This window comes from Thermobia domestica, chromosome 1 (assembly GCF_964235325.1).
Source record: "Thermobia domestica chromosome 1, izTheDome1.hap1.1, whole genome shotgun sequence".
In the NCBI taxonomy this organism is placed as follows: domain Eukaryota; kingdom Metazoa; phylum Arthropoda; class Insecta; order Zygentoma; family Lepismatidae; genus Thermobia; species Thermobia domestica.
This window is the reverse complement of record NC_137454.1, coordinates 153,951,105-153,978,764: the sequence shown is the minus strand read 5'-3', so window position 1 is coordinate 153,978,764 and position 27,660 is coordinate 153,951,105. Positions and strand designations below refer to the sequence as shown.

General features: G+C 34.1%; 1 protein-coding gene across 3 annotated transcripts in view; it reads left to right on the top strand.

Moving 5' to 3' along the window:
• Positions 1 to 27,194, top strand: part of LOC145690128 (FHF complex subunit HOOK interacting protein 2A-like) — a 79,675-nt gene extending 52,481 nt beyond the window's left edge. For 2 of the 3 annotated variants that reach the window (XM_081764715.1, XM_081764724.1), the window contains exons 8-14: positions 5,498 to 5,675; positions 11,654 to 11,793; positions 14,084 to 14,237; positions 15,123 to 15,198; positions 15,712 to 15,982; positions 21,311 to 21,558; positions 26,749 to 27,194. In XM_081764715.1, coding sequence (XP_081620841.1) covers positions 5,498 to 5,675; positions 11,654 to 11,793; positions 14,084 to 14,237; positions 15,123 to 15,198; positions 15,712 to 15,982; positions 21,311 to 21,558; positions 26,749 to 26,848 — 1,167 coding nt within the window. In that variant the 3' untranslated portion in view covers positions 26,849 to 27,194. The remainder of the gene's footprint in view (positions 1 to 5,497; positions 5,676 to 11,653; positions 11,794 to 14,083; positions 14,238 to 15,122; positions 15,199 to 15,711; positions 15,983 to 21,310; positions 21,559 to 26,748) is intronic. The other variant, XM_081764734.1, reaches the window with a different exon arrangement.
• The last annotated feature ends 466 nt before the right edge of the window (positions 27,195 to 27,660 follow it).

Here is a 27,660-nt window from a genome sequence, read left to right as displayed (position 1 = left end):
TTATTTAACTGATAAAATGTACGCACAAATGAAAATGATTTATTGTATGTTTTTAAAAAAGTTTTGTTGAGCTTAATTTAGAAATATTTTTCTACTAAGCCCAAGTAGACAATAGGTTCACACTAAATTATTATAAGGAGAGGCCTGAAGCACCCGGGGGGAATTTTGTAGCTCCGGGGGATTTCCCCCCGCCCCCGGGCCACCCCAGAAATCATCACTGGTTATAGACAAAAGAGTATACATTTATAGGGTTAGTTTACGATAAAGCATGTGAATGTGATTTTCATTGGTTATGAAAAATTTGAATTATTTTGTAGTAAGTAATTTATCACATTATGCGTTGTTCCTTGCGTATACTTATGAAAAGGATGAGTTTGGACGTGGGCAGATTGCCCACACATAGTTCAAAATTCAAAATCTAGAAAGAATACGAGTGAATTATTTCACGTTTTTGAGATTATATTGCCTCCCAGTTTCATTATAACTTACTTTTGTGGCCAACAGGATTGACCTAAAAGGATTCTTGATGTGTTATTTTATTTTACTCTTGCATATAGTATCGAATTTTTAACAAAACCTTTACAATCTTATCTATCTGCTACCTTTTTTGACTTATATTTTTTAGTCTTTTGAGACATTTCGAAAATTTGCAATATATCCTAACATGAAAGATAAGAGAACAGGTTTCTGTCATGTTTTTGTTTATTATGTAAGCACTTACTAGATGAGTTACTGTCATAACAAATGGAGAGTGTGAAAATGGGATGAAAATGTATGGTTACTTAGTGAATCGTACGCTTAGATTGTACAAGCAAGAAGATAATTGAAATTAATTTTGATCAAAAGTGATTGATGTTATCCACACTGTACATTTAATGCTAATATGCATCAAACAATCAGAACATTTACTGACTTTCATATGACAGAGATCTGTTTAAATTTAAAGTGCAATGAAATTATATTTTAAAATCAAATTTATATCCGTTACATATTAAACCTCTATACTTTGTTTAAGAGGATAATGAATAAATGTATCTTTTAATTCTGGTACCTAGAGTATTCCTGCCAGAGTGGATTGATTTAAATCAAGATTTAAATCACTTCATTTTTTTAAAATAAAAATCGTTGATTTAAATCATATTCCGAAATAAATTGAAGTGAAAATAAGTAAAATCCCGTTTGTGTTCTGTTATTTCGATTATTAAAGATAATAATCGTAATACAATGAGACTCAAATGTATGTACGAGTATGAAAATGAGTGTCATGCAGAGGATGATTAGGGAAAATCTCGTTTTGAACTGGTAACGGGGGAATCCTGCTTTCTTCTATTCGTAACATACGGTTTTAAATCATTAACTATTCCAACGGGGAAATCACCATGGACTTTTAAGACGAAACTTCTTTTGTGTGCGCGTCTGTTTGTTCCCAGATAGTAGGGCCGTATTTAGAGGGGTTCGATCCCTTCTCTGATTTTTTTAATATTAATAGATATTATAAGTTTAGGCGAAATTTACGTATTTTATATGTATTTCGTGCCGCAAGCTAATTCCGATTTTTTTTTTTTTTTTTTTTTTTTTTTTTAATATGTCCCTGCCAAATGTCAGTAACTTTTGCGAAGAGAAAGTGTCATGTTGATAAACATTGCTGTACTTTTTCCTTAATGCTTGTGAAACATTGTTTTTGATTGAAATAGGTTAACCGTTAACGATTGGGGATTAATTCAAACTTCAGTTCCAAAACTTTCACTTAAATGGCATAATTAATATTTAATTCTAATTCCTAACGTTTTTTCTTCAATTCCCTTCTTGTATTATACAAGCAGAAAGATTCAATTTAAATGAAATCGATTTAAATGTAAAAAATCAACAAAAAATATTTTTTCCACCATGATTCCTGCATTCTTATCTTTAGTCAGTCTCCTTGAGTTGTGCTGACGTTGGTTAAAAATATGAAGAAAAAGTTATGAAACATCAAAGATTAGAAAATAATGAATTAACGGGGGAAGAGCATTGTAGACACACATTGTCTTAACATGGCTGTTGAAGTGCCTTTCGTCAAGTGTTAGGAGCTCACTCTGAAATAGAGAGTATTATTATTAATAATAATAATAATAATAATAATAATAATAATAATAATAATAATAATAATAATAATAATAATAATAATAATAATAATAATAATGATAATAATAATAATAATATATTTATATATCTAGACCGCGGGAGGAACAGTATAAGTCAGAAATTGACCAAAATGAGATAAGTCAAAATTGGAGATCTATGTGTCATGCTTCACCTCCGCTTAACTTGGTATAAGTCAATCTAAACGTGAGTTGAATAATCGCGTCTTGGTACTGTTAGTATAAGTGATTCATACTTATTCTTGGTAAAATAAAAAATCACCTTCTGAAAACCTATCTTTTTTGACGTATACTGTTTCTTTCGTGCAGTCTAGGTATGTGAAAATACACAGACATAAGTTCATAACATTCCTTCTTAAGTTACATAATCAGTGATAACATGAATATCACAAGGAAGAAAATAGGAAATAAAATACGAAAAAGAACTAAAAAAAATGAATGTACAATCCAGCTATAAGAAGATCATGTATGCCAGAGTGTTAACAAACAGTAATAGTCATAGATGATCATTAGATATGGTTCCATACATAAATTTAACTCATCCGTCCGAAAATAGATGTGTTAAATCATGTAGTTTGTTGTAGATTCTGATCATTCTTGTAATTGATGAATATGTATGAGTTGAGATTCTTGACCTAGATATAGAATCTGTTTTGATTTTTGGAACGATATTTTGGTACATTGAAGAGGAGTGTTTGTTTCAAGTGTAGTTTCTCAGTTTCTATTTAGTTGTTAGTGTGGCCTTCATTGCACTAACTGTTGTCTGTTAGGTATTAGCAGGTTTAAAATTATAAGCATATTTTAAAAAAAGTTTCGTTGGTTTTCATTTTTAGATCCAAATAAAATTCTTGAGTCTGTGATATTGTGCTATCTTTTTTCTAAATGTTGATTGTGTGAAATCACCAATTTACACATCAATTGTGTAGAGTTACATAACGCGAGTTCCACAATTTATACAGATAGCCGAATATTGTAAGAGTTCGTAAGCAAGATGCTTAAGATAGGAGAGGGACATCACTTGAATGGAAAAGTCCTTTCAGGTGTACATTGTTACGGTTGAAAAAAACTAAGTAAGAGGTCTCTGAGTAGGTCTAGAAGAAGAGGGAAAGGTAATATAAAACGAGACCTTTGGCGGTCATGTCCACTGGTCTAGTGGCTACCATGGGCGCCTTTAATGTAGGAAGTTTTTGATTCGATTCCTGATGGAAAGGATTGGAATTTCCTCGTATAGCCTTGGTGCTGAAAAGATACGGTAAACTTCAACAAATAAGACCGATGGCGGAAGAATGAGGACTCAGTGGTAGAGTACCCACCTCTGTTGCGAGGGATCCTTGGCTTGATCCCAAGCCATTTTTTGATGGACACTATCATATTTCTTGGAGTTTACCCATTTTCCTTCACATTCTCATTCCACGAATTCTCTCATAATCATTTACTTTCATTAATCATTTGTTTCCGTTGTAAAAGGCATAACTATTAGCGTTAAATTAGATTTCATTTTTTTTTCAAGATGTTTGGAGTGAAGGATGTACGAGGGGGACTGGAAAATTCATGAAATCACCAAGAAATAAAAATTGAAACATATCATTGTAGTCATTAGAAAGGCCATATCATTGTAGTCATTAGAAAGGTCATATATTGTGAACCTCTCATCCCATATATGATCATTTTATCATTGTTATTTCCTTTGTTACAGGTTCTGCAAGAAGATATGGCGGAGGATGTAAGGAAATTCGAGAAGAATGAGCTTCGCAATGTCATCAAGTTTTTATGGCGGAGGATGTAAGGAAATTCGAGAAGAATGAGCTTCGCAATGTCATCAAGTTTTTTCTGCTGCAAGACAAATTCTCCTGGAAATTCATAAAACTTTGCAGGATACTTTGGGGGAACACGCTCCTGGATATACAAGATTAGCGAAGTGGGTGAAGCGTTTTAAGACTCGTCATCGTAAGACTAAAGATGAACCTCGCTCAGGCAGGCCTTCAAGTACAGTCAGTGACCACGGAAAACATCGACAAAGTGCATGACATGATCATGGAGGATAGGCGCATATCGATCAAAAACATTGCTGCGTGTGTGGGGATATCGCGCGAGCGTGTGGGTGTCATAATAGCAGAATATTTGGACATGCGGAAGGTCAGTGCCAAATGGATCCCAAAATATTTGAATGCTGACCAGAAGCGAACACGGGTGCAGATGTCACAGGAAATTTTGCAAGTTTCAAAACCCGGGTGAGTACTTGCGTAGTCTGGTGACAGAAGATAAAACATGGCTGCACTACTATGATTCCGAGACTAAACAGCAATCCATGGAATGGCGCCACAGTGGATCTCCTCGACCGAAGAAGTTCCGAAGACAAAGATCAGCTGAGAAGGTGCTTGCATCGGTGTTTTGGATAAGGACGGTGTCATCCTTATCAAATATCTTAAAAAGTGTGAAACCATCAATGGTGGGATTTATTCCAATTATTTGAGCTAAAGGAGGCTCTGAAGAAAAAAAGTCGGGGAAAAGTGAGCAGTGGGTTCAGTTTCTCCAGAACAATGTACCCTCCTACAAGGCTTATCAAACCCGAGACTAAACAGCAATCCATGGAATGGCGCCACAGTGGATCTCCTCGACCGAAGAAGTTCCGAAGACAAAGATCAGCTGAGAAGGTGCTTGCATCGGTGTTTTGGATAAGGACGGTGTCATCCTTATCAAATATCTTAAAAAGTGTGAAACCATCAATGGTGGGATTTATTCCAATTATTTGAGCTAAAGGAGGCTCTGAAGAAAAAAAGTCGGGGAAAAGTGAGCAGTGGGTTCAGTTTCTCCAGAACAATGCACCCTCCTACAAGGCTTATCAAACCATGCAATTGCTGGTGGATTTGGGCTTCACCTGTGTACCTCACCCTCCCTAGTCACCTGATCTGGCTCCCTCCGACCATCACCTCTTCCCACATTTGAAAAAACATCTCAGAGGCAAACATTTTCCATTCGATGAGGCAATCATTGCGGAGGTGGAGAGCTGGTTTGCACAGCAGGACAAGACCTATTTGCAAAGGATAGAAATGTTGCAACATCGTTGTGAAAAGTGTATTGAGCTTCGGGGGGAATACGTTGAATAGTGTATTAAAATAGGTCTTCCAGGTAAATTTCTTGTTGGTGATTTCATTAACTTTCCAGCCTCCCCTCGTATACATCCCCACAGGGTAGAATACATTGACGTTCTTTGGTTTTTGTGATAGAGAACTTACAAATTCCTTAATCCATAGAATTAGCTAATTAGGGAGGTAAATATTTTCTCATACTTTACGAAGTGTTTTCATTTATACTTGCTATGGAGTATAATTTGTCTTTATTTCCTCCTTTTATAGTTAGTTCGTGAGTCTCATCCAATTATAGGAGAAATTCTTGCTCAAGCAATTAGGATACACTTTCTTCAGGGAGTTTTAGAGCCTGCATTGTTACAGGATGATGGCAGTAATAAAGTACTTACAACAGCTTACATTTCCAAGTGTTTGAAACAAGTAACTGCTCCATATTTATTGTCAGGTAATAATTAACATTGTGTTGTGTCCTTTTTATTAGTGTAATCTTTATATAAACCAGATCAATTATCTCTAATAGTCCTTATAATTTGTAAAACATCTTCGTAAGTCCTTATATATTGGCTCTTTTCAACCTTCTATTCGCGAACCAGTAAAAGAAATGAAAAATCACGAAAGATGAAGCTTCTTTTCATTAACTGTTTTTCAATTTATTTAAACTTATTTAACCGGTTAGACGTGTAACTATTTCCGCAAACAGGTACTGGTTCGAAGACATTGTTGAAAAACCTTCAAGGTTATAACACGTAAAGTGTGTGAAAAATGTTAATATTGTATCCTTGAGGAGGAGAGAATGTAAGAAAATATTTTTTAAACCTGTGTTCGGAGATTTTACTTTTGTCAATAATGTGAATCAACGGTAAAATTATAAAGAATGGAGATTTTCCATGTTTCCGGGCATTGATTGTTCGACCTTATTCACAAAGTTACATGTTTGTAAACATCAACATGCCACTTCATACTAAATTGAACACAAGATTGAATGTTGTGGAGTGTTTATTGTGGCGGATGAGTAGACTTTTGCTCCTGGAGTCGTTTTAAATGTTTGTAATGAGTATTTGCTTCCGATCTCAAATTTTGTTTTTCGAGTACGAATTGTCGCAGATATCGCAGATTGTTGACTTCAATAGATACAGTTCGTTGAAATACACCACATTCTGTAATTCCTTCCGGTATTTCGGAGGCCTGTAGTTCGGAGACTAATTCATCTCAAGGGGAAGTATTAGAAGAATGAATATCCAAGTTTTATATATATATCATATTCTGTGCTAAACTGTTTATCAGGAGGCAATGTGCATTAGTCTAGGAACAGTGAAGAAGCACAATATTTTCTAGTAAATAGAGAGCTTTCTTTGTGTTACAATTCGCTAAAATCCGAGTCAAATGCTACAGTACAGCATAATTTTCAAACCAAGTGTCAAACAAAACCGTTAACAGACGAAACACAAAATTGAACAAACAAGTTGTCTGTGTGCCAGAAAATGTTCAAGCAGGCCAGGATCATGACCTAACATTATGGATCTCAAACAAAAATCCTTTACCAAGAGTCCTCAGAAGTCAAAATTTATTTATTCTCTTTTTCTTGGAGTGAGTTTGCCCTTGAGCTTGAGAGTCCGAAATCCCGGTGGTATTATGAAACATGTAGTAATATAAGACAATGCGTTGATATATGCTTACGTGTAAATAGATGTTATTTTAAAGTTTATTATAAATTTGGTGTCGAACAGGAATATTCGGAACTGGGAACAGAAATCTGGAAAACTAAAGGAATTCAGTCGCACTCTGAATAAAAAGCCATAAACGTGAGTCATGTCTTTTTATTTCAAACTCTCGCCGTAATATTCCCTCAAATCAAAGATGAAATATAATGTAAAATTTTTAGTCTATGTCTGAAAATTAAACCACTTCTGTACTTTTACTCTCTAGAAAAGCCCACAAACGATGTTTATACTCACTATCCTTTTGCAATAATTGTATCCAAAGCTTAAACTTTTCATCATGTTTATCTTTGTATCATGTTCCATGTTTACCGTTAAAACTGAATATTATACTATATACCAAAACAAAATATTTTTCATATATTCGTTTGTTGAAATAGTTTTCAAGGAACTGAAACAACAACAAGAACAACAACAAAGAAAGCTCACATTTGTTTCATATGTCCAGTTCATGTCTTTCGGTTGCAGTTTTTATTAGTTTATTTTTTCTTTTTTACTTTTCGTGGTAGTTTTACACTTACCATCGTCTACAAAGATCATTATGGAAATAAAACAATAGTTGTTCTGTATTTTTTTTAAGTCTCTTAACTCACATTAATACATGTAGTAGTTTCTTATAGCTCTCTTCGCTTGTCTAGTTGCTAGTGTGCGCACCTTTGGAGCATGGGGTTTCGTGTTCGATTCCCGTTCGAAGATCCTTGAAATTTGAACACATTACGGTGGTTCGGATCCTACCTTAAACTCTAGGTCCGTGTCTCGTACAGCCTTGGTGCAGAAAAAGGACGTTAAACTTCAACTAGTAGTTCCTTAACTAAGTATACAATAGAGAGAGAAAACATAAATTTTCTGTGAAAGAATACCTAACTGTACAGAGTGTTACAAAAGTAGTTTTCCTCGAAAAAGTTAACAAATAACAGTTTCTTTATCTTTTATTGTACAGATTTGTTAAAAAATATATATATATATATTCACTATAATAGCAACAGAGGTGGTAAACTAAACAAGTTTGAAAACTATTGTTCTGGGAATTGATTTCTTATTTCACGCTGTATACACTTCATAAGTAACGTAAGCTTTGTTTTTAAGAAAAGAAAGAACACAATTAAATTGATAATTTACCACTAAATTATTATATTTTTTTTATTTATTTATTTTTTTTAAATAACATTTTACTTTATTTTAAATTATAATTTGTAACTGTTTCGGATATCTAGCATATCCTTCTTCAGACACGATCGAAATTAATGAAAATACAGACATATATATAAATGTTGTTATAACAGAGTTTAAATTCTTTAACCGTCATATATATATATATTCATTTTTTTTTTTTTTTTGTATTTTTATTCAAATAATTTATACATTATTCAAATACTTATTCTAACAATTTACTTATTGTTCACTTTTTTTCAGTTAAAACCAATTATATTTTTTTTAAAGAGAAAATGTTTTCATAGTAATACTGAAAATGTTTTACATACATGATATAAAAAACAGAATAGGAAATATATTCCATAGATTTTGCAAATGTTTTCCAACGTGTTACTTGCAATCTTTTCTATTGTTACGAGAAAACGTATGAAATAAGAATATCATCCCAGCGAAGAAATATAATGGGAAATAGAACGGATTTTCTAAATAAACTTAAAAAGCAAATCGCTGTCCATCACCATGTTTATACTACTTATTTTAAGTAAAAAATTTCATCCAGCTCTTGTGCTGATGGGAAGGACTTTAAAATGCTGACTGCATTTCCTCTCTGTATTGCTAGGCTTATTCGTTGTATTAAATAGTGTTTGCTTCTTGGGTCGCCTGACTTCTTAATTAAAGTTGATCCTAACTCATTCAAAAAATCACTGGCTTCTTTGCTAAAAACTCCCATCGTTTCTGTAGCAAAGGCAACAAAAAGATGGTCTTCTTTCAGTCTGGAGTACTTTGTATGTTTACGTTTAACCGCTGCTTCTGCTGCATTTCCTGCTTCCTCACATGTTAGTGTTATGTATGAAGGAGCGAAAGTATCAACACATGTTACATCCCATACAAGACTCTGGCCCATTTTCCAAGGGATTAAAGTTACTCCGTCCGGTCTTTTACCATCATTTCGATACAATCCTTGTGGCTCAATGATGCTAGGAACATCGATGCTGGCTAGTGCTCGTTTGATTATTTGGTTTAATTCCGTGTGTCGTGTAATTCTACCACCACTTCTAATGCAGCTCAAAGCATGTAAACCTTTCTCGTCCACTCGATCTTGACACGCACATGTGAATGGGTGGCAAACATTTAGTCCCAAGCGTAATGCTACACATATTTTGAAAATATTATCGTCTAAAAAAGTTCCGATGTTTTTTGAAGGTGTAGCTTCTAACCAGGCGCCAGACTCTTTTTTCTGAAGTGCTTTTAGGCGAGCAACGTCAAAACTATTTTGTGAAATTACCTCCTTCCCAGCTATCTCGTTTAGTAGGATTTCATCCCATTTTCTTTGTGATTCCTTGGCCTCCGGAATGGTATTGTTATAGATGCCTTTCCATAATTCCAATGCTTCCGACAGATGAGGGATTTTCACTTCGTCAACTGAAATTTTCAAAATGTTGGAGACTAGTGACAACACCCCACAGCAAGAAGACAGAAACGCAGGAAGGCTCAAATCGGATGCTCTTCGAATATTTAAACCACCGAATCGTATTGGTAAACTTGCCTGAGCCCATTGGCTTTCATTTAAAACTTGATTTATTATTGTTTGTAAAGATGTTTTCAGGGAGTTATCCAACTGAAGAATTTTTGATGGGAGAAGCCATGTCGGAGTGGTTCGCAAAAAGTATGTTAATTTGGGGACACCTAGACAATTTTTTACGAGAAAGAAGGCTATATGTGCTGGCAGTCCTTTTAATCTATGTGTTATCATTTTTAAACTGTTCAAATGGTCTTCAAAATAACTTTCATAGCTATCTTCAAGTAGTGGTGTTCCTAATAACGATAACTCGTGAGCTTGTGTTATCCGAATTCCAGGCAACAAATTCTGAAACTGGGCTTCTATAATTGGATCTGATTTACCCGACGTGAAGAACAGTTCGCACTTAGAAGGATTAACTTGCAGACCTATCTTCTTAGATTCTGTCAATAAGAACTTTAGATCTTGTATAACCGTATCTGGTGAGCCCCCTAATGTGCCATCGTCTAAATAAAATAGATTTATTTCAGAAGAAAGCAAGCGCACTATTGGGTGGATTGCTAAGCTAAAAATCATCGGTCCAGCAGGGTCACCTTGTTGGCATCCTACTTGTGATGAAATAGTTCTATTTCCATAAAATAACAATGATGGGCTAGAATAGCTCTGCCATAAATATGGATATAGTTGAGGTAGAATTAGTTTCACTTCCTTTAACATAGAGTCTCTTTCGACTGAGTTAAAAGCATTTTTGTAATCTATTTTGAGGACTACCTTGTTCGAATCTTTATTTGCTTTTATGAATGTTCTGGTAGCGTGGATAATGGCCTCATTTCCCTTTCTTGTGGCAAATCCCAATTGACGAGGTTGTAAATATTTAGTACAACGATTGTAGACCAATGAAACAGCAATCTTTGAAGCCAATCTTCTAAAAACACAACCTACTGCTATTGGCCTGATTCCACCATCTTTCTTTCATAAGGCACATAAATTTGCTCCGTAGAAATATTTACATATATCCGGATTTGCCTTTCCATTTAAAATTAGATTTGTCATTCTAGTTATTGAATTTAGTAACATGAGCGCTGAATCACCTGCTGATTTGGACATTAGGTCTTTTAAGTGTTGAGGCGACAGTCCGTCTATCCCTGAAGCCGAACCGCAGGGAAAACTATGGATGGCCTTTAATACATCATCCTCATTAACTTTTAAGCACGGGTCTAATTCACTTGGAGGATCCGGCATTATTTGAACTCTAGATGGTGATGGATGTTTTCCTTGCAGGAGTTTATAGGTTTCCTCATTTGCAGGTGCCAAGGTATCATCTGAAGCTAGTAATCTCAAAGCCCCTTTTGTATCAAATTCAGAAATTTTGGATATTATCCTGTTTGTTAAATCAAAACTACGTTTTCTACTAGGAGCAGGAGGAGTGTCCATAGAGGAGGTTTCGTTTAGATTTTGTTTTATGATGTTTGTGACAGATGTTGAGCTACGATTTCTGGGTAGACATAAATTGTGAAAAGAAAATAATAATAATTTCTTCCACGAGACAAAATCATTCTTGTCGATACATTCCTCTACTACGGATGAAAGTTTTCTTGCTGCTGCGTTTCTAGCCCCTCTTGGGATTCGTTTAATCAGCCAGGTGCTTGATTTTAATTTAGTGAGCTCTTGAACAAAATCTTCCGTATTGGTTGTAGGTATTTCCTGTGAGCCATGTTTTCGTGTCTTATGTATGCTCAAACCCTTTTTTGTTGGAAATTCCTTGCCACATTCCGAACATGTTTGAGCTTCGATTTTAATTGGCAAAGGTATGTTTTGAGAAAAAATCACAGTATTATTTTCCATATGAAACAACAAAGGTAATATGAAATTATTATATTAGATTGCCGCAGATGATAGTTTTCGTTATATTAGGTACTATAGATTATTTTGAACTAAATTCTTTTGTGAGGTCAGGAGGTACATTAAAGTAGGCAAATAATTTATCTTGGTAATAACATTGAGAAAAAAAATATGTTTATATTTCATTCACAGAGGTGACTAGCTGGATCGTAGGAGAAAACCGAGATGCCGAGTTGTGTGGCGTTGTAACGTCTCCAATAAAACAACAGTTGCTGGACAATTGTATGCATGATCAGGATGAACTTAGTCTTGAAACGCTTAGGCTGTTCGAAGTAAGTATCGTAGTTTCTCCATGCTAACATTTGATTGATCTTTAGCGCAATGTTTTTATTTTTTTATTTTTATTTATTTATTTATTTACCTGACTAGAAATTCTCAAAATCCGAGAAAATTATAATAAAGACTTCCGAACAGAGTATGAGGCCATTTTACAATGGAAATAAGAATAGGAAGCCCAGGGCCTGTATTTAAAGATATTATCCTTGAATTTGCCGACAGAAGTAAGGGGAAAATCCAGGAGAAACCTCGGCCAAAATTTTGATCGCGGAATTCGAACTTAGGATGAACTTCTCGCGGCTATATGGTTAGTGTTCACTGTTTCGAGACGGAAGACCCAAGTTCGATATGATGTGATGTGATTTGAGTTTAATGTTTCTTGTAGAAGTGAGGTTATATGAGATTTGGACCTATAGCTTAACGTGGGATCCGGAGAACATGAGCTTCCGCCGGGGATCGAAATCGGATCTCCCACGTCAAAGGCGCGTAGGCTATCCACATACCACGAGTGGGCTCTTGAGACCCGGGTTCGATTCACAGTAGGAGCTCTGTGGTTCGCATCCTCGTTAGGCTGTAGGTTTAGCGAGAGACGTCTTATGTAGTCTCAGTGCTGAATGGGAAGCTAAACTCCAAATCAGTCAACCAATCCAACCTAGTATATCCCGACCAAAAGCAGAAACACTAATCGCGGTGGCTCAGTGGTAGAGCGTTTACCTCTGGTGCTTGGGGTTCCGGGTTCGATCCCAGCCCTCCCCCCAAGTGAACTTTGTGGTGGACAAACACCGTGTGCGTGTGTTTTCTCGGGGTTTTCCCGTTTCCTCCCACTTTCTTCATTCCACCATTTCATTCATTTTTCATCTTCACCGTCTCCTTTAGCCTAACCGGCATAACTGTGGGACGTAAAACTCAAAGATTTCATTTCATTTAATTTCATTTCATTTCAGAAACACCAATTATTAATCTTCACTCCCCCGCATAATTAGTATATTGAAAATGATTATATCAACACGTACTGTATTTGTATGATACTTATGAGCTAACAACAACAAAATTGAGGAAAGCTAAAGAAGTAGGAATATTAGTATTTTGATTCTTCAGCTAACATACCGGATCCGGGGCCATAGACAATTCTGTTATGAGTTAAGATACGGAAAAATGGAAAGAGAAAAGTTGTTGGAAATACGTAGTTTTCAATTTAAGATGGTGGAAGTTTTTCAATCACACCAGTTGTTTGGACTTCACACTGGTTTGCATGAAAAAACAACAGGCACGCGAACAGTACACCCTTCAGTAAAGCGAGTTGTTCGAACGAAATGTAGGGGCACACAGAAATGAAACGGGGTATGTGCACTTTGTTATGGAGGTCCAATAGTTTCCAACAATGCTGTATTGTTGGTTTGGTGAGGGTCCAAGGAAACAGCCTTCTGAACTGGTAACATCGCTTTTTCTTTAACATTGGACGCCTTATCAGTGTGGAATCCAAATGGCTGATGTGATTGGAAAAATTCTACTATTTTAATTGAGAACCACCTATTTCCAACAACTTTCCTCTCTTTTCATTTTTTCGTATCTTTATTCATAAGGGAGTTGGGCTATGGCCCTAAACTTTTGATACACCCGGTACTATTATATCCAGTAAATTATCTTGTAGCACACTTCATTTTCGTAGCTTTGTAGCAAAATTGTAAAGGAACTAGTGTGCTCTACATAATTTATATTGTAATTTAGCATTATAAATAGGGTAGAATCAAGCATCGTAGAGAACAGTAATTATTTGTTATTATATTACGTAATATTTGGTCGTGTCCTTTGTTAATTGAAGAGTTCGGAAGAATAACATGTTCTTAAAGAACTTTCACAAGTAAAATTAGCACATTTTAATGCATCAACTTCAAACAGTAATAATTTATTTTATCTGCTGACGTATGGTGTTAATTTGGCACAGTGACAAATAAATATATTTTGCTTAGTTATAGTAGGAGAAAGGTCGTCATAGATCTTAAAAGAAATCGTAACAGATTTATAGCAGGAGTAAACAGTAATATTGAGCAGTGTCCACTCAAATTTAAAATGAAACTTTCTGACAGTTTCGAGAAAAAATATGCTTTTAATTATAATTTGACATTATACTGTAATTTGTTCATTTTACTATCATTTAAATTTCCTAGACTTAACATATTACACCTTTTGTTTGTTAAGCTTGTTGTGTTGTTTAACCAAGTACAGATATCCATAGATCAGATGAAATTCAGCATTTAATTCCAATGTACCATTTGTGCTTTTTAGGTATTATTGGAAAAGCCAGGTGAACATGCATTGTACACATTGGTATTAACGTATTTAACCAGTCGAGGATACTACGATAGTTTGGCTTCCGAATCTTTGATAGCCAGTTGGAGTGACGAGGAAGACGAAAGGGAGAAGAGAAGAGAAGGAGCAGGTGATCATTGATATTATTAGTTATCCTGTTATTTGTGCTTCTGAGTAGCAAAAAGGTTAGCACGTATAGTCTCAGGTTCGATTGCTTATGAAAACACTATATTTTATGTGTTAATTTATAATCGCGAGGTAATTACGGAACATTTAGGTTGACAATTAACGTTGTTGGAAGGGGGTCAGCGCATCCCCTTCCAACAACGTTAATTCTCAACCTAAATGTTCCATAATTACCTCGCAATTATAAATTAATACATAAAATACAGTGTTTTCATAAGCAATATATATATATATATATATATATAAAATCAGGGAGCTCTTTTGAGGCACTCTTCTCTCTTCATCGCTAATCTGAAGAAAAAAAATAGTTCTTACGTAAAAATCATGATGTGTGAAATTCTCTGCTTGCCCATCTTGTAGAATAAAGGTGATGGGATAAGTTTGTATTTCAATAATAGTGTAAAATTTCCTTCTCTTCCCAATTTATGGGTAATAAAAAGTTGTTTGTATATGTTTCTGTGTAAAGTCATAAATAACAAACACTCAGTTGAAGATCTTAAAGATTCAACTAACGATAATGAATTGCGTATCACTCAGCAAACTGCTGATGCAATGTACAAAACTTTTTTTTTTTTTTTTTTAACACAGACCCTCAAAAGAACTTGCTGTGTACTAAAATTAGTGAATAGAAACTGTAAACCAACTTGCTGTGTAAACTGATTTTTTGAATTTTTGATATTTTATGAGAATTTTCATTTAATGTTTGTTTTATTTTTCACCAGTTTAGAAAATATCGTTTTCTAAGTTGAGTTGACATTATTGTCGTCCATGCCAAGCATTCGATAAATAATACAAGAATCAATTAGGCATATATAATTATTTTTTTCAGAGTTAGATATATCACCGGGTTCATCCCCAGTGAGTAGGACTTTAGCCCCAAGCAATATCAACAAAATCATTAATTGGTAAGTACTAACCATAATCATAAACTTGTTTTTATTATAAAAGTAATATTCAGTTTATGTATTCAACCAAGTAATTGTAACAATATTTCGATTATTTTCTATACTAAAACAAAATTAAAACTGTAAATACTATTTAATTAGATTTTTAGATTCTTAAATTCATATACGTTTAGTATTATTTAGTGAAACTAAAAGGAACTATTGTAGCATCATGTATGACATCCTTTACGTTTTCAGTGAATGAAATATAGAAGAAACAAAACATGCCTCCACAGCACTATTGCGTTAATTTTTAACATTTTTAATTCGAAACTTAGTATCTCATTAGATATCATGGTCCGGGCTGCGATTCAAGTGAAAGCCAAGTTTGTTCTAATGAATAGATCATAATTGTGGAATGTACACAACTAACACCCAGACAAAATAAATTGTTTTACTTGTGATTCATGTACTGTAAACAATCATATTATTTTCTTTTTTTCCTTTTTTGCTTTCTATCTTTCTTTCGTCTAGTTTTTTATATCTATTGCCTGAGCAAGTCCATTCTACAAATGAAGCCGAAGATAGCGGTTATGAACAGTACTTACAAGATGCTCACCGTCAGTATTTGGATTGTGTTGTTAAGTGCTCAGCGTACAACTGGCCCCAAGAGGCATTGTTTCCAGAAACTCCGTCTGACACTTCGAGTTCCGACTCCCGTCCGGAAGCAGATCATACGCGTCAGTTCTACGAAGGTGCATTTCTTCGGATGCTTTTCACTCGGCTGGAACAGTTGCCGGATCAGGTAATATTCTGAATATTATATTGAGCTTTTATTATGATTTGTCAGTCAGAATTGTATCCGCGTTTTATTTGTTTGTTTATTTAACTTAACGCCTCAAGTAACTCTATGTGGGTCAGTTGCGAAGACTAGAGTCCTACGTATTATCATTTGTGAGTTTTGTTTTCATTTCCAGTGATACCAAGATATTATAAGTGTAACATCTTTGATCAACGTCATGTATTTATTTACCTATAACAAGTTTTCGCTTCAGAATACAGCGGTTTCGATTCTTATAAATAATGCATTATATATATATATATATATATATATATATATATATATATATATATATATATATATATATATATATATATATATATATATATATATATATATTAAACATTTGGTACGAATGTTCTTTGCATTATATGTGCAATAGTATTTTTTGTAGAATGATATGTAGAATCAATAGTAGCGTGAACCATTAAAAGAGTTGGAAGCGAATTCGTTTACGAATTACTGATCACAATTTTTCCAAAATATGTAAATTTCCATAAGTACCGGAGAATTACAGTTACATCTTCGTCATACGTGCTGAGGATGCAAAAACAATTACTTCATCTTAATTTTACTTCATCTTATTCTCTCTGTGTGAGTAAATTTAATTTCTTCAATATTCCTTCTGAAAATCATGAATCATGATTAGAAGGATGATTAGGTTTTGGGAAATCAATGAATGTAAAGATTTTAAATTGCAGCGTAAAAATTATAATCCAAATGAGCTCTGTTTTATAAAATTGGCGATTAGATATTCGGTATTTCCAACTATTGTGCTTATTTTTATTATGTAAATTGTAGTTGTTCCGCAATACCAGTTTAACTTCTTCGAATTTTATATTTTAGTGAGAATTGACACAAAATTTCCTTCTACGTGCTATATTTGAAAACTGTAGAATCTTGCTTTTTGCAATTCCCTGGCCCTCCCTATTTTGTTCATGCTGATTGTAATATTGTGCTCCTTGTCATTCCAATATGATTCATTACATTAACAAATTACTTCTTATACGTCAGATAAGGAGAAAACACTAGTCGAATAGCTTTGGTAACCAGTTAGCTTTTTACGTTTTCTATAGAAGGGGGATAGATATCATTTTAATATTGTATGTATATAATGAAAAGTCTAATTGCGTAATTGTTTTGAATAAAAATACAATGTTAATCCAAATTTTTTTTAGTTATTTCGTGTAATTATCATTTTATTTTTACGTTATTGATTCTTTATTGTACGTAATACTTCAGAAATATTTTTTTCTTAAAACCTCTTAAGACCTCTTTTACTCATTAGTTAGACCAAAGTAATAGGGGAAGGTTTGAAAAACAAACAAAGAAACACACAAAAGTCACATATTCACTTTCGTTATCGGAGAATGCGTCTTAGTAGCATATAAGGCCACCGCAGGATAGAAGCATATTGATGATGTTACGTTGCATTCTCCGATAACGAAGACTTTGTATAGATTTTTTCAAACTTTCGCCCAGTAACAGGATGTCTACTGATACTGGAAATACATGAAATACTGGAATTTAATTTTGATACTGAATATACTGAAAATATACTGGAATTTTGATCCACACACTGGAAAAATTAGGAAATATACAAATATTATCATTATAATCTACCCTGGATTTTTGAACTCCAAAAGTCCAGGGTAATAACAATCTTATATTATAACTAGAATAGAATAATATACTATTATTTATACAAGTTATAATAAAGTTATATAATACAAATAATGCTTTTGGCTCACTGTATCAGTCCTCTGAGCGGGTTGTCTACGGACAGTGAAAGTCATGAATTGAGGTTGTCGGTCAAAGGAAAGTAGTGAAATTAAGCTTCAGATCATGAAAAAAGTGGTTTTATAGATTAACGTTACTTATGTAATACAGTATAGTTACTGAAATAAGAAATTGTGATTTTTTCCCTAATAATCCGACCTTAAGACGTAACGCCATCTCTCTTTTGGTTTCAGATAGTCATATCTTTCTTTTCCCTTTCTACTAATACTGTTTTCAGTTTCCGTTTTCTTTCTTTTTTCTGTTCTTGTCTTTTTTCAATATGTAATGTTATTTACTTCCGTTACGTTACATTCCCTGATTCGAAATGTATATTTATGCAGTTCACGAGATTATCATGAATCAAACAACACAGTTATGCACTATTGAATATATATATTCACTTGCAACATATATCGTGTTTTTCACATTACAACATTATACATTCAGTCTGTTCAAGATGGCACTTCGTTCTTTTTATCTTTCTAAGTTACCATAACAACGACATCAAACAGATAAACAAGTCGTCATAGCAACGAGATTAACAAATATTTCAATATGATACAAATATTTAAATTATTTCTTTATATTTTCTTCTTCTTAATTGCTTGTGCCTTTAAAATAGCACTTTTGCCAGTAAATATAAACAATACTTAGAAGATACATACGAAAATATACATTATCGTTGTAAATACCTCACGTATAATAACAATTGATGCATTATATTATATGCAATGCTTCAAGCACAGTATACAGGGCTGTAAACTAGTCAATAAAGTCAGTAAAAGTTTGCCCAAGAATGGGAAACTGAGGGCCAGTTTTAATGCTTGGTATGGATGTGGCACATTGCTTGTGTAAAGATTTCAGAGCTTTCATGAGCAGTTACATATACCTAATTATTTGTGTTTCAAAGAAGTCAAGGCTAACTAAATTTATTAAAAATAAAATATTAATTTGATGGTAAAACAATTACAAACCTGAAATCATTAAGAGTGTAATTATTCCTAAAGAACTTTTAAAAGATCATTGTATTAGGTACTGGAATGTTGCTGATAGTTATACTGAATATACTGGAATTTTGAAATTGAAACTCAGTAACACCCTGAGTAAGAATTATTTTGTTATTATAAATAAAATATTTGTTGTCTTTAACACATTCAGGCCAGGGCCCTTGCTTATGCTGTCCTTCTTAGGTCGGCTCTTTGTACCACGGTTTTTTTTTTTTCTTCTTAAACGAGATTGAGAAGCTTTTGAATAATCCTATTATCAATGAAAATATACACTTAGAACTACAGAATATACTGTTTACAAGCCATTTGCACATTTCTATATAGCCCTCATCGCTGATCTAGTGACTAGCGCGTGTGCCTTTGGTGCTTACGGTCTCAAGTTCGATTGCCTTTGGGAGAGCACAAAAATTAAATTTTTCATCCATTCGTTCATTACCATCAGTCATCTGCCGCCTCTAGCCTAAAGAGCCTAACCATGGGACGTTAAACTAAAAAATAAATAAGTACATTTGTGTATATATTTTTTAGTGGTATTGCATATAAAAGATTATTTTTCATGCATATAGCAAGTACGTTGAACAATACAGTCGTTTTTTATAATGATTTTAGTTGCGTTTTGTGCATATGACAGCCTTTGTAATACTAAAAAAATAATTATAAATAAAAATAAAAAAACTAAAATTATAGAATTATTTGAAGATGCAAAGGTATCAGTTTGCACTTTGAATTCAGTGCAGAGCAAATTATTTATTCGAACTATATATTGCAAATACATTTATGCTATATTACATATCATACCTCCTCTCTGGAGTTATATTCGAAACAGTCTGGTGTATAGTGCTACACAGTATTAAGAATCGGATGTATTTTGTGAATAGAATCAAAATTTACTCTACAGGCAACACTGCCTTTTTTTTTTTTTTTTTTTTTTTTTTTAATGATTTCTGAAGTACAAGGTACTATTAACAGTCAACAATACAACAATAATAACCTGGAATCACTACTTAAAAATCTGGAATTGTGATTATCCACATTGACCTAGGAGATTGAAACTTTCATTCTGTAGATATAATGTTAAAATAACATGAACTATCTCTTCACATAAAAATTAATACACTGGCAGGAAGTATAGGAAGTAGATCGCAAATGAAATGAGTCTTATATCTATAGCACAACTTTCAAACCAGGTCTTTGTAATTTGAAGACAATGGATCATAGTATTGCACAAATCAAGATTTTTCATTCTTCGTTAGGGGGGAGGAGTTATCTGATCGGTTTTCATTAAAGCAAAAAATCAAAAATTAAACTTTAATGAAAAAACTTCAAATAAAAATAAATCCAGTAGTTGGAAGACAGAATGTCTAACAGTTAATTTCGTAACAATGCGCTCGTTTGGATTACAATTATTTTTACAGTGTAGTTTTAAAAGCTTCATTCTGCAATTCTCTCTTAAAACCAATCGAATCAAGTTGACGATTTTCAACCGAAATATTACAGAAATTACGATTGTTTAGCTGTAGAGATAAGGCTGTTTAAATTAAGAAAGTTATTTATATGTGTAATGAAAAGTTTGAAATAATGAGAAGAAAGTAATACAAATCCACAGATAGAAGAGTAGCTTTATATTATTTTTGATTATGTAGGCTGTTTTTATGTTCTTAATATCTTGATTTTCCGTGTTCATACTTATAAATCTTTGCATTTGTTTCTACCCTACTTCATATTTTAGTAGGGTATAATAAAGTATTTTCTATAGTCATGCAAGAAGAATTAAGCATTACTAACATCATGACATATAATTAGAATGATACCAAAATCATGTCAAGACATGATAAGTAAAAGTTAAAGGTCTTGGAAGGTGAAAAGCTTATCTGTATAAGATCTTCATTTGAACTACATTTTGTAGGTGTAGCCTCACATTCAGTTGCTGGAAGTAGGTTACACGGCATAATATAAAATAAACATAAAATTGATAACATAACTTTTTTCCAAATAAAATATTGTAGTTATGTAATGTAATAATTTTAATTGCGGTAATAAGCACTTTGAAAAATGCGTCATGATGTCAGCAATCTACTACTTTTTGTACGCAACTGTTCATTGAGTTAGTTTCTTGTAAATACTAATGGTATTAAATCTTCAAGGATATCAAGTATGTTGATACAAGAGAGAACTTGAGAAGATATGTTTAAAAAGGTAGAAAGGAAAAGTGAAAAGAAGTCAGGCATCATTTTTGCTGATTTTACATTCAACCATGTTTCTAAAGGATTGTATATCGAAAGTATGTAACTATTCTGTAGAATAACTATATTATTGTTAATCTAATTGGAGTACGTACATTCTTAGATGCCATTTTATTTACTGTATGTTTTCAGATTATTTTCGTCATATGAATCTTGTGAGAAATATGCCAATACACTATTTTATATATTGTTCTTCCTTCTTGTCACTGACTGTTAGTGTAGACATCCTTCACATTCTTTAGTTTTCTTCATTTTCCCTGTAGCCTTACGAAATCAATCTGCAATTGACGTCACTAGTCTCTCGGTTAGCTCTTCTACCACATCCGTATTTGCATGAGTTCCTACTCAACCCTTTACTGCCAGTGTTTCCTGGGACACGAACTCTCTTCTCTTCTTTGGAAATTGGAGTGGGCAAAATGATGTCCGGAATACGTCAGGTGCCAAACTACCATAAAGAGTTGATCGATACGCGACATCGTCTACTTGGAGATTCTGCTGATAATTCTACGGTGTAAGTAATGCTTTGTAATATTAATGCCCTTCTTGTAATAACTACATTATGCCACGATCTCTGACCTGTCATCAATCTATCTTAACTTAAATTACTCTTAAAACGCAGATTAAAATCTGACTTAGACTCAGGGTAGCTCAATGGAAAAATGCTAAATAAAGGAACGTAGTTTTCCGTTTTCGAGGTCTAGTTGCATCATGCTGCATTGTACACCCTGTAAAGAAAAAATAGCGACACTTGATCGGATATGATTTTCACAAGATACTTTAACCAATATGATTTTATACATGCATTCCTGATTGCTTTGCAATGCGTATTTTCAATGAGTAGTTCATTCTTAATACTTGCACCATAGTTTCAGATTATGGACATAAATATAATGAATTTATATGCATATGTAAGTAGCTATATGTGTTTTGAACCAAATCGCTTTTAGAAAGAGTTGTATATAAAAAGTAAAAAAGATCAACAAGAATAGCTCAAAACAAAAAATGGAATATCTTAAGGATAAGATACATTGTGTACGAACATAGGGAGGTACAATACAGCAAACTAATATTTTGTATGTCCACCGTGGTCTTTCAGCAGTGCAGTGAATTATCGAGGCTTCTTGGTAAGAAGGCTATTGCAAAATGTAACCTCGATTTCATGGAATCGCGCCCGATTTTCTGTTCTGTGAGTTCCGTTCTATTCGAGGTAGTTTTCTATTCAGTCCTCTGCTCATGTTGACTCACAAATTTTCAATTGGATTCATGTCAGGTGAGTTTGGAGACAACATAAGTCTCTGAATACTCATTCTTGAACCACGTATTAGCATTTTTGCTCGGTGACACGAAGCATTATCGTCCTGGAAAACGAAATGGTCCATATTTTCTCCAGATAAATAATCATTAGTTGTTTTAAGACCTTTACGTAACAGAATTTGAAGATATTTTCGTGCATCAACTGACCTTTCTCATATTCCCATCCATCTAATGCCATTAGCGGTGAAGCAAGCGCATACCATTGCTCAGTAACTGATTTTTTGCCTCTCTGAAACACAATTCTTGTCAAATTCCTCGCTCGTTCGTATCCACAACTTCACACCATCATCGTTTCCCACTATTCTAAATTTGTTTTCAACGTGCAAAATATGCCTCCAGTTGTCCTAAGTCCAAGTAGCATATTGGCTCACAAACCTACGTGTTACTACCCTCTGTGCTTTTGTCAGCTTCGACTTCTTAAGCTGTTTCTTCTTCGTAATATCCTCTTCATACAGTCAAGACAATACAGCTATACGATTAACTGCAGTTTCAAGTTAATCTCGATATACAGAAGCGAGTTGTCAGGAACTCATTCCTTGATTGTGCAGTGCTATTGATCTTATATGGCGATGCTTTCATTTCCCTATCACACTGTTGACGAAGGGACGATTTGTTATACTGCTTTTGGTTGTGAATTACTCTTCCTGCCGTTGGACGGTGCATTTTGAGTATTCCACCCATCTCCCTTAGAGATTTACTTTAGCTGTGCAAGCCTTGTTTACATGGCGACAAGTCACATTTCTTACCCATTTTACATGTTTGCAGTCCACTTTTAGTAACAATATCACACTAAAACAACGCTGCGCGACAACAATATTGCATTTGACACTGTCCAAATAATGAGAAAACAGAGAACAATCAAAAAATACGATTTACTTGGACCTACCAACCCAAATGAAATGCAGAATTCTCACTACAGTAAGTTGCGAGACGCACTCAGTGCCATCTGGAGAGAATATTAGATACGCAATCAACTGACAAGCGCCGTTTACACTACAGGTGTCACAGGTAACGCAAATGAACTATCCCACTCTTCGTTTTCTTCTGTTTCTTTACTAGCGGCCTGTAACTATGGTTCTCTGTGTAAGTTACCTTGAGAATTGAGGTGTCGCTATTTTTTCTTTACAGAGTGTATATATCAGTAACAATTTCTCTTCTTGATTAAAAGATGTTATTGAGGTGCGACTCTACGGTAAATAATGAGAGTATTTAAATAATAACGCTAAATAGAACCGAAGTCTATATAAAGGAAAATAACAAATCTGAGTGAGCTATGAGGGTAGTCCACAAAATAATAAAACATAGTTATCTAAATTTATAGTTTTTTTTAACATATACTCTATCATAGCTACGCAATCACATTTTTCATCTCTTTTTCTGTTGATGCATTTTTTCATCTGATGATCATGGAATATTCTTTAAATGGGATTAAACTTGTTTCATGCTGATACTCAGGGATGCATGAATTTGTCTTAGGTTCGTGTGTCATCGGTCGATATTTTGCGGTATTACATCTATCTAATGGTGACTTTACATGATTCGTCACTAATCTATTGTTAGCCACGCTTTAGTGCGTTAAAGTCACTGCGTTGGCATGGCATGCAGCTTCATCCTTAAATGTACTTGCAAATCACTTATTCACTTTTGATTGATTACAAAGACCAAACGATGTTTGACAACAAATCATTCCTCGAAATGACTTCCAGGTTATTTCATTTTTCCGCTTTGACACTACTTCCAACAATATTAAATTCAGTGACGTTTCATGTAAGTCTGTGGTGTTATAGTGTAAAATCTTCTATAAAATACGAGATACAAAGGTCAGAGATTGTGGCTCCTTGATGTTCTGTTCTGTGGCTTACATGAAGAGATTTCACAGTCTTTATAACAAGTTGAAAATTATAATACACACACACATATATACACACTTCCATGTATATTTTATTAACATACTTTATTTTTCAGTGCGTGATACTTACAAAAATTCCATAGTGGCTCTTCAAGTCCCCTGTTATGATAGTATCAGTACAAATTCATTAATTGTTAAAAGAGTTTTAGAATCGGGATTTTCGCTTATGCTTTTTTAAAGATGTAATTGGGGTTAAATATGGAGTGGTTTGTGTATGTGCATTTACTTGTAGAGTTTAACAATTTTTTGCAATTTTTGTAACATTGATGTATTATTTATTTATTTATTTATTTATTTTCTTTGCCATCCTACTCACTAAAACGTAATTGAGCACCTACTCCGACATTCTTAGAGGCCATGTAAACCCTCTGTTGTTACGGTTATAGCAGCAATAGAAACTTTCAACAAGCTAGCTAAGAAATGTATGTTCCATGTTTAAACCCTTCATACGCAAAATGTCTTCTAGTTCGGCCACTAATTTTGAACGCATCATCCTGGTCGTTATCCTTGGGTTAAATTCAACATACAATGTTTCGTAGAGTTCAAGCCAACGGGTCACTTATAGTCGGCTAATATTGTCTACATTTCCTGTGTCAAATAACAGTTTATACATGATACTTATCATAATCTCGTGAAAGTAACATATGCCAATACTCTTAAACCTCCACAATGTAGAGGATATTACATTACCAAGAATGTTACAATTGACCTTAGTTTTTCCACCATGAACAACTAACGGTACGACCCATGGCAATAGAAGCGAATCTATATCATAATTCTACGAGGATCAGTCAAATGAGAATTGTAAAGATCTTTTTAAATATTAAGCAAATGAGAAACACGTGAATATTTTTTTTATCCCTCCATGCTCAATACAAATTTCCCATCGCATACAAAATGCCTCAATCCCCCTGGGAAAAAGTTTCTTGCTTGGCTATGCAACCAGTCAGACACCATTCGTTGCACCTTTTCATCGGATTGAATCTTCTTTCTCCCTAATGGGCTCAATCATGTAAAACTCACTGGGATGTGATCAAGTGAGTAAAGAAGATGGGATAGACACTTAAAATAAAGGCCTTCAATGATCGCAGCCGTTGCACGGCCAGTATAAGGCCGAGCATTGTCATTTGCAGAAAAACGCCTATTGCCGCACTCATGTTTCATCCCTAGTGATGAACTTCTTTAGGAAGTCAGTACATTCTCGTTTGAAGCACCGCAAAAGCTCTTCACACACATCAACACACTCCTGTTTCATTTCGTCTGTCAAATGTTATTGCACCGATCTGGCGGGGAACCGAAGCACATCGTGGATAATGTTCTGGGCAAAACCATGACGTAATCCAATAATTATCGCCACACCATTCACAGTCCTTTATCACAGCTTCAATCTTCTCCAGCGTCACAACTCGATGTGCTTAACCCCGGCGATGAGCGTCTCCAACGGATGTCACACCACTTAAGAATTTCCTATCCCACTCATAAACTTATTGCTGTGACAGATATGCATCGCGATGCTGTATTGTCATTCTGTAGATCTCAACGTCCATCTAAGCGAAGGAAGTTTGAGTTTTTATTCATCAAAAGAACGATTGATTTCAACTTCAGGTCCGATGGTGAATATAATGTGCTCGATTGATCTTTGTGATTTAACGCTTGTGTGTGGTGACATTGTCGAAGTATCCAGCTGATGGGATGCACAATTTAGTTTCAAAAAAATGGAAATATACGAGCAGTGTTACAGTGTTTCAACATTTATATAAATTTAAATATTTATTTATATTTAAATTTATATAATAGTTTGCTACGCAACAGCAAAATTAAACTTTAAAAAAGAAAGTCCTACTCCATTAAACAATTATACCTACAGTTCCCCACTAGCTGCACAGCCAGTCATATTGTCTGCGAGTGTCCGTTGTGTGTTAAATCACGCGGTCTGTCCCTGACATCAATTATATCTTAACAACCCCACTGATTATTTTGGAATAAGCACTATAGAGGAGCCATCATGAGATGGTCCCTGAAATTTTCTACGTGTGGGGGAAAAATGGTGCCAGTGTTACCAACTATTACTATGTTTTACACAATATATATATATATATATATATATATATATATATATATATATATAGATGCACCGAAAAAGTCTTGGGACGTGAACAGTGGCAACGCCGCTGCTAGCTATCAGAAACCTTCTCTTGCTGCCTCCTCTATAGTCCATGTGAGCTAGTGCATTGTGCACTAACCTCAAAGTGTATGGATAGTCTAGGAAGGGAAGGGGAGGGGAGAAATTGTAAGCATAGTCGTTAACGCACTAGCATGGCAAATCGGGATACACATAGCCAGTTTCATTTCCGGTCCAGTGACACATTTTCTTTCTTTCAAATTTAATGTAAAATTTCATGACAGCTCCATATATTACTCAAGAAATATTTAATGTTGTTTTATTTATGTATGATTCTTTTTCTTTCTTTCTCACAGAGATGATGGTAACACACTTCTAGAAAGTTTCATTGTACTTGAAGAGTTTTGTAAAGAATTGGCCGCCATTGCCTTTGTTAAGTATCATCATTCGTCGTAGCGCTACAAGAAGACGGAGGGTCGTAGAAAAGCACAAAAAAAAGTTTACTGATTTCTTCCTTTATTTTATAGAAAAAGAAATGTACATTTTCTTAATTATTTACTAATTAAGAAGAGTCTAATTGAAAAATCTATTGTGAGACGTGTCTGTGATATATAAAAATATGTGTATAAAACTATGCTATAAATAGCACTACGTACGTCTACGTGCTGTCTTTGACCAAAATCAAGAGAGAACGTACTTTTGTTTGATCTGATTATATATTTGTTTTAGCCTGATAATGAAGCCAGTATTTTATTGTAATACTGTATTTTAAGTAAAGTTTATTTGTAAATACGAAAAAAAATTCTAGTTTATAGTACTAATTTTGACAAGTGTTAAAAGGAGATTTAAACTAAAATTAGGAATAACTGTTGTCAAACTTTTGGCTTTTGGTTATGACATTAAACTTTAGTTTCACAGCGGGCAAGAGGAAGAATCACGAGGAAGCAGAATCTGTATTATTTAGACTGACTTTGCTTTCTTTCCAAACGATGAGTTAATGCCAAATATGCATTTCAAATTTCATGCAGAAAGATCGGTGGGTAGTAGAATAGCACTGTAGGCTTTAATTGTTGTATGGAATTAAGCCAATGCAGATAGTGAGACAATGAAATGTAAGCATATGTACGACCGATGCGTTACATTGTAAAGGGCAATTATATGTTCAGTTCAGCTTTGATTAACTACGTTGTATAAAGAGTAATCCCATATCGAGTTCAGGTTTAATCAACTACGTTTTTGAGTGAATGTCGTTGAGATTGCATAGAAGT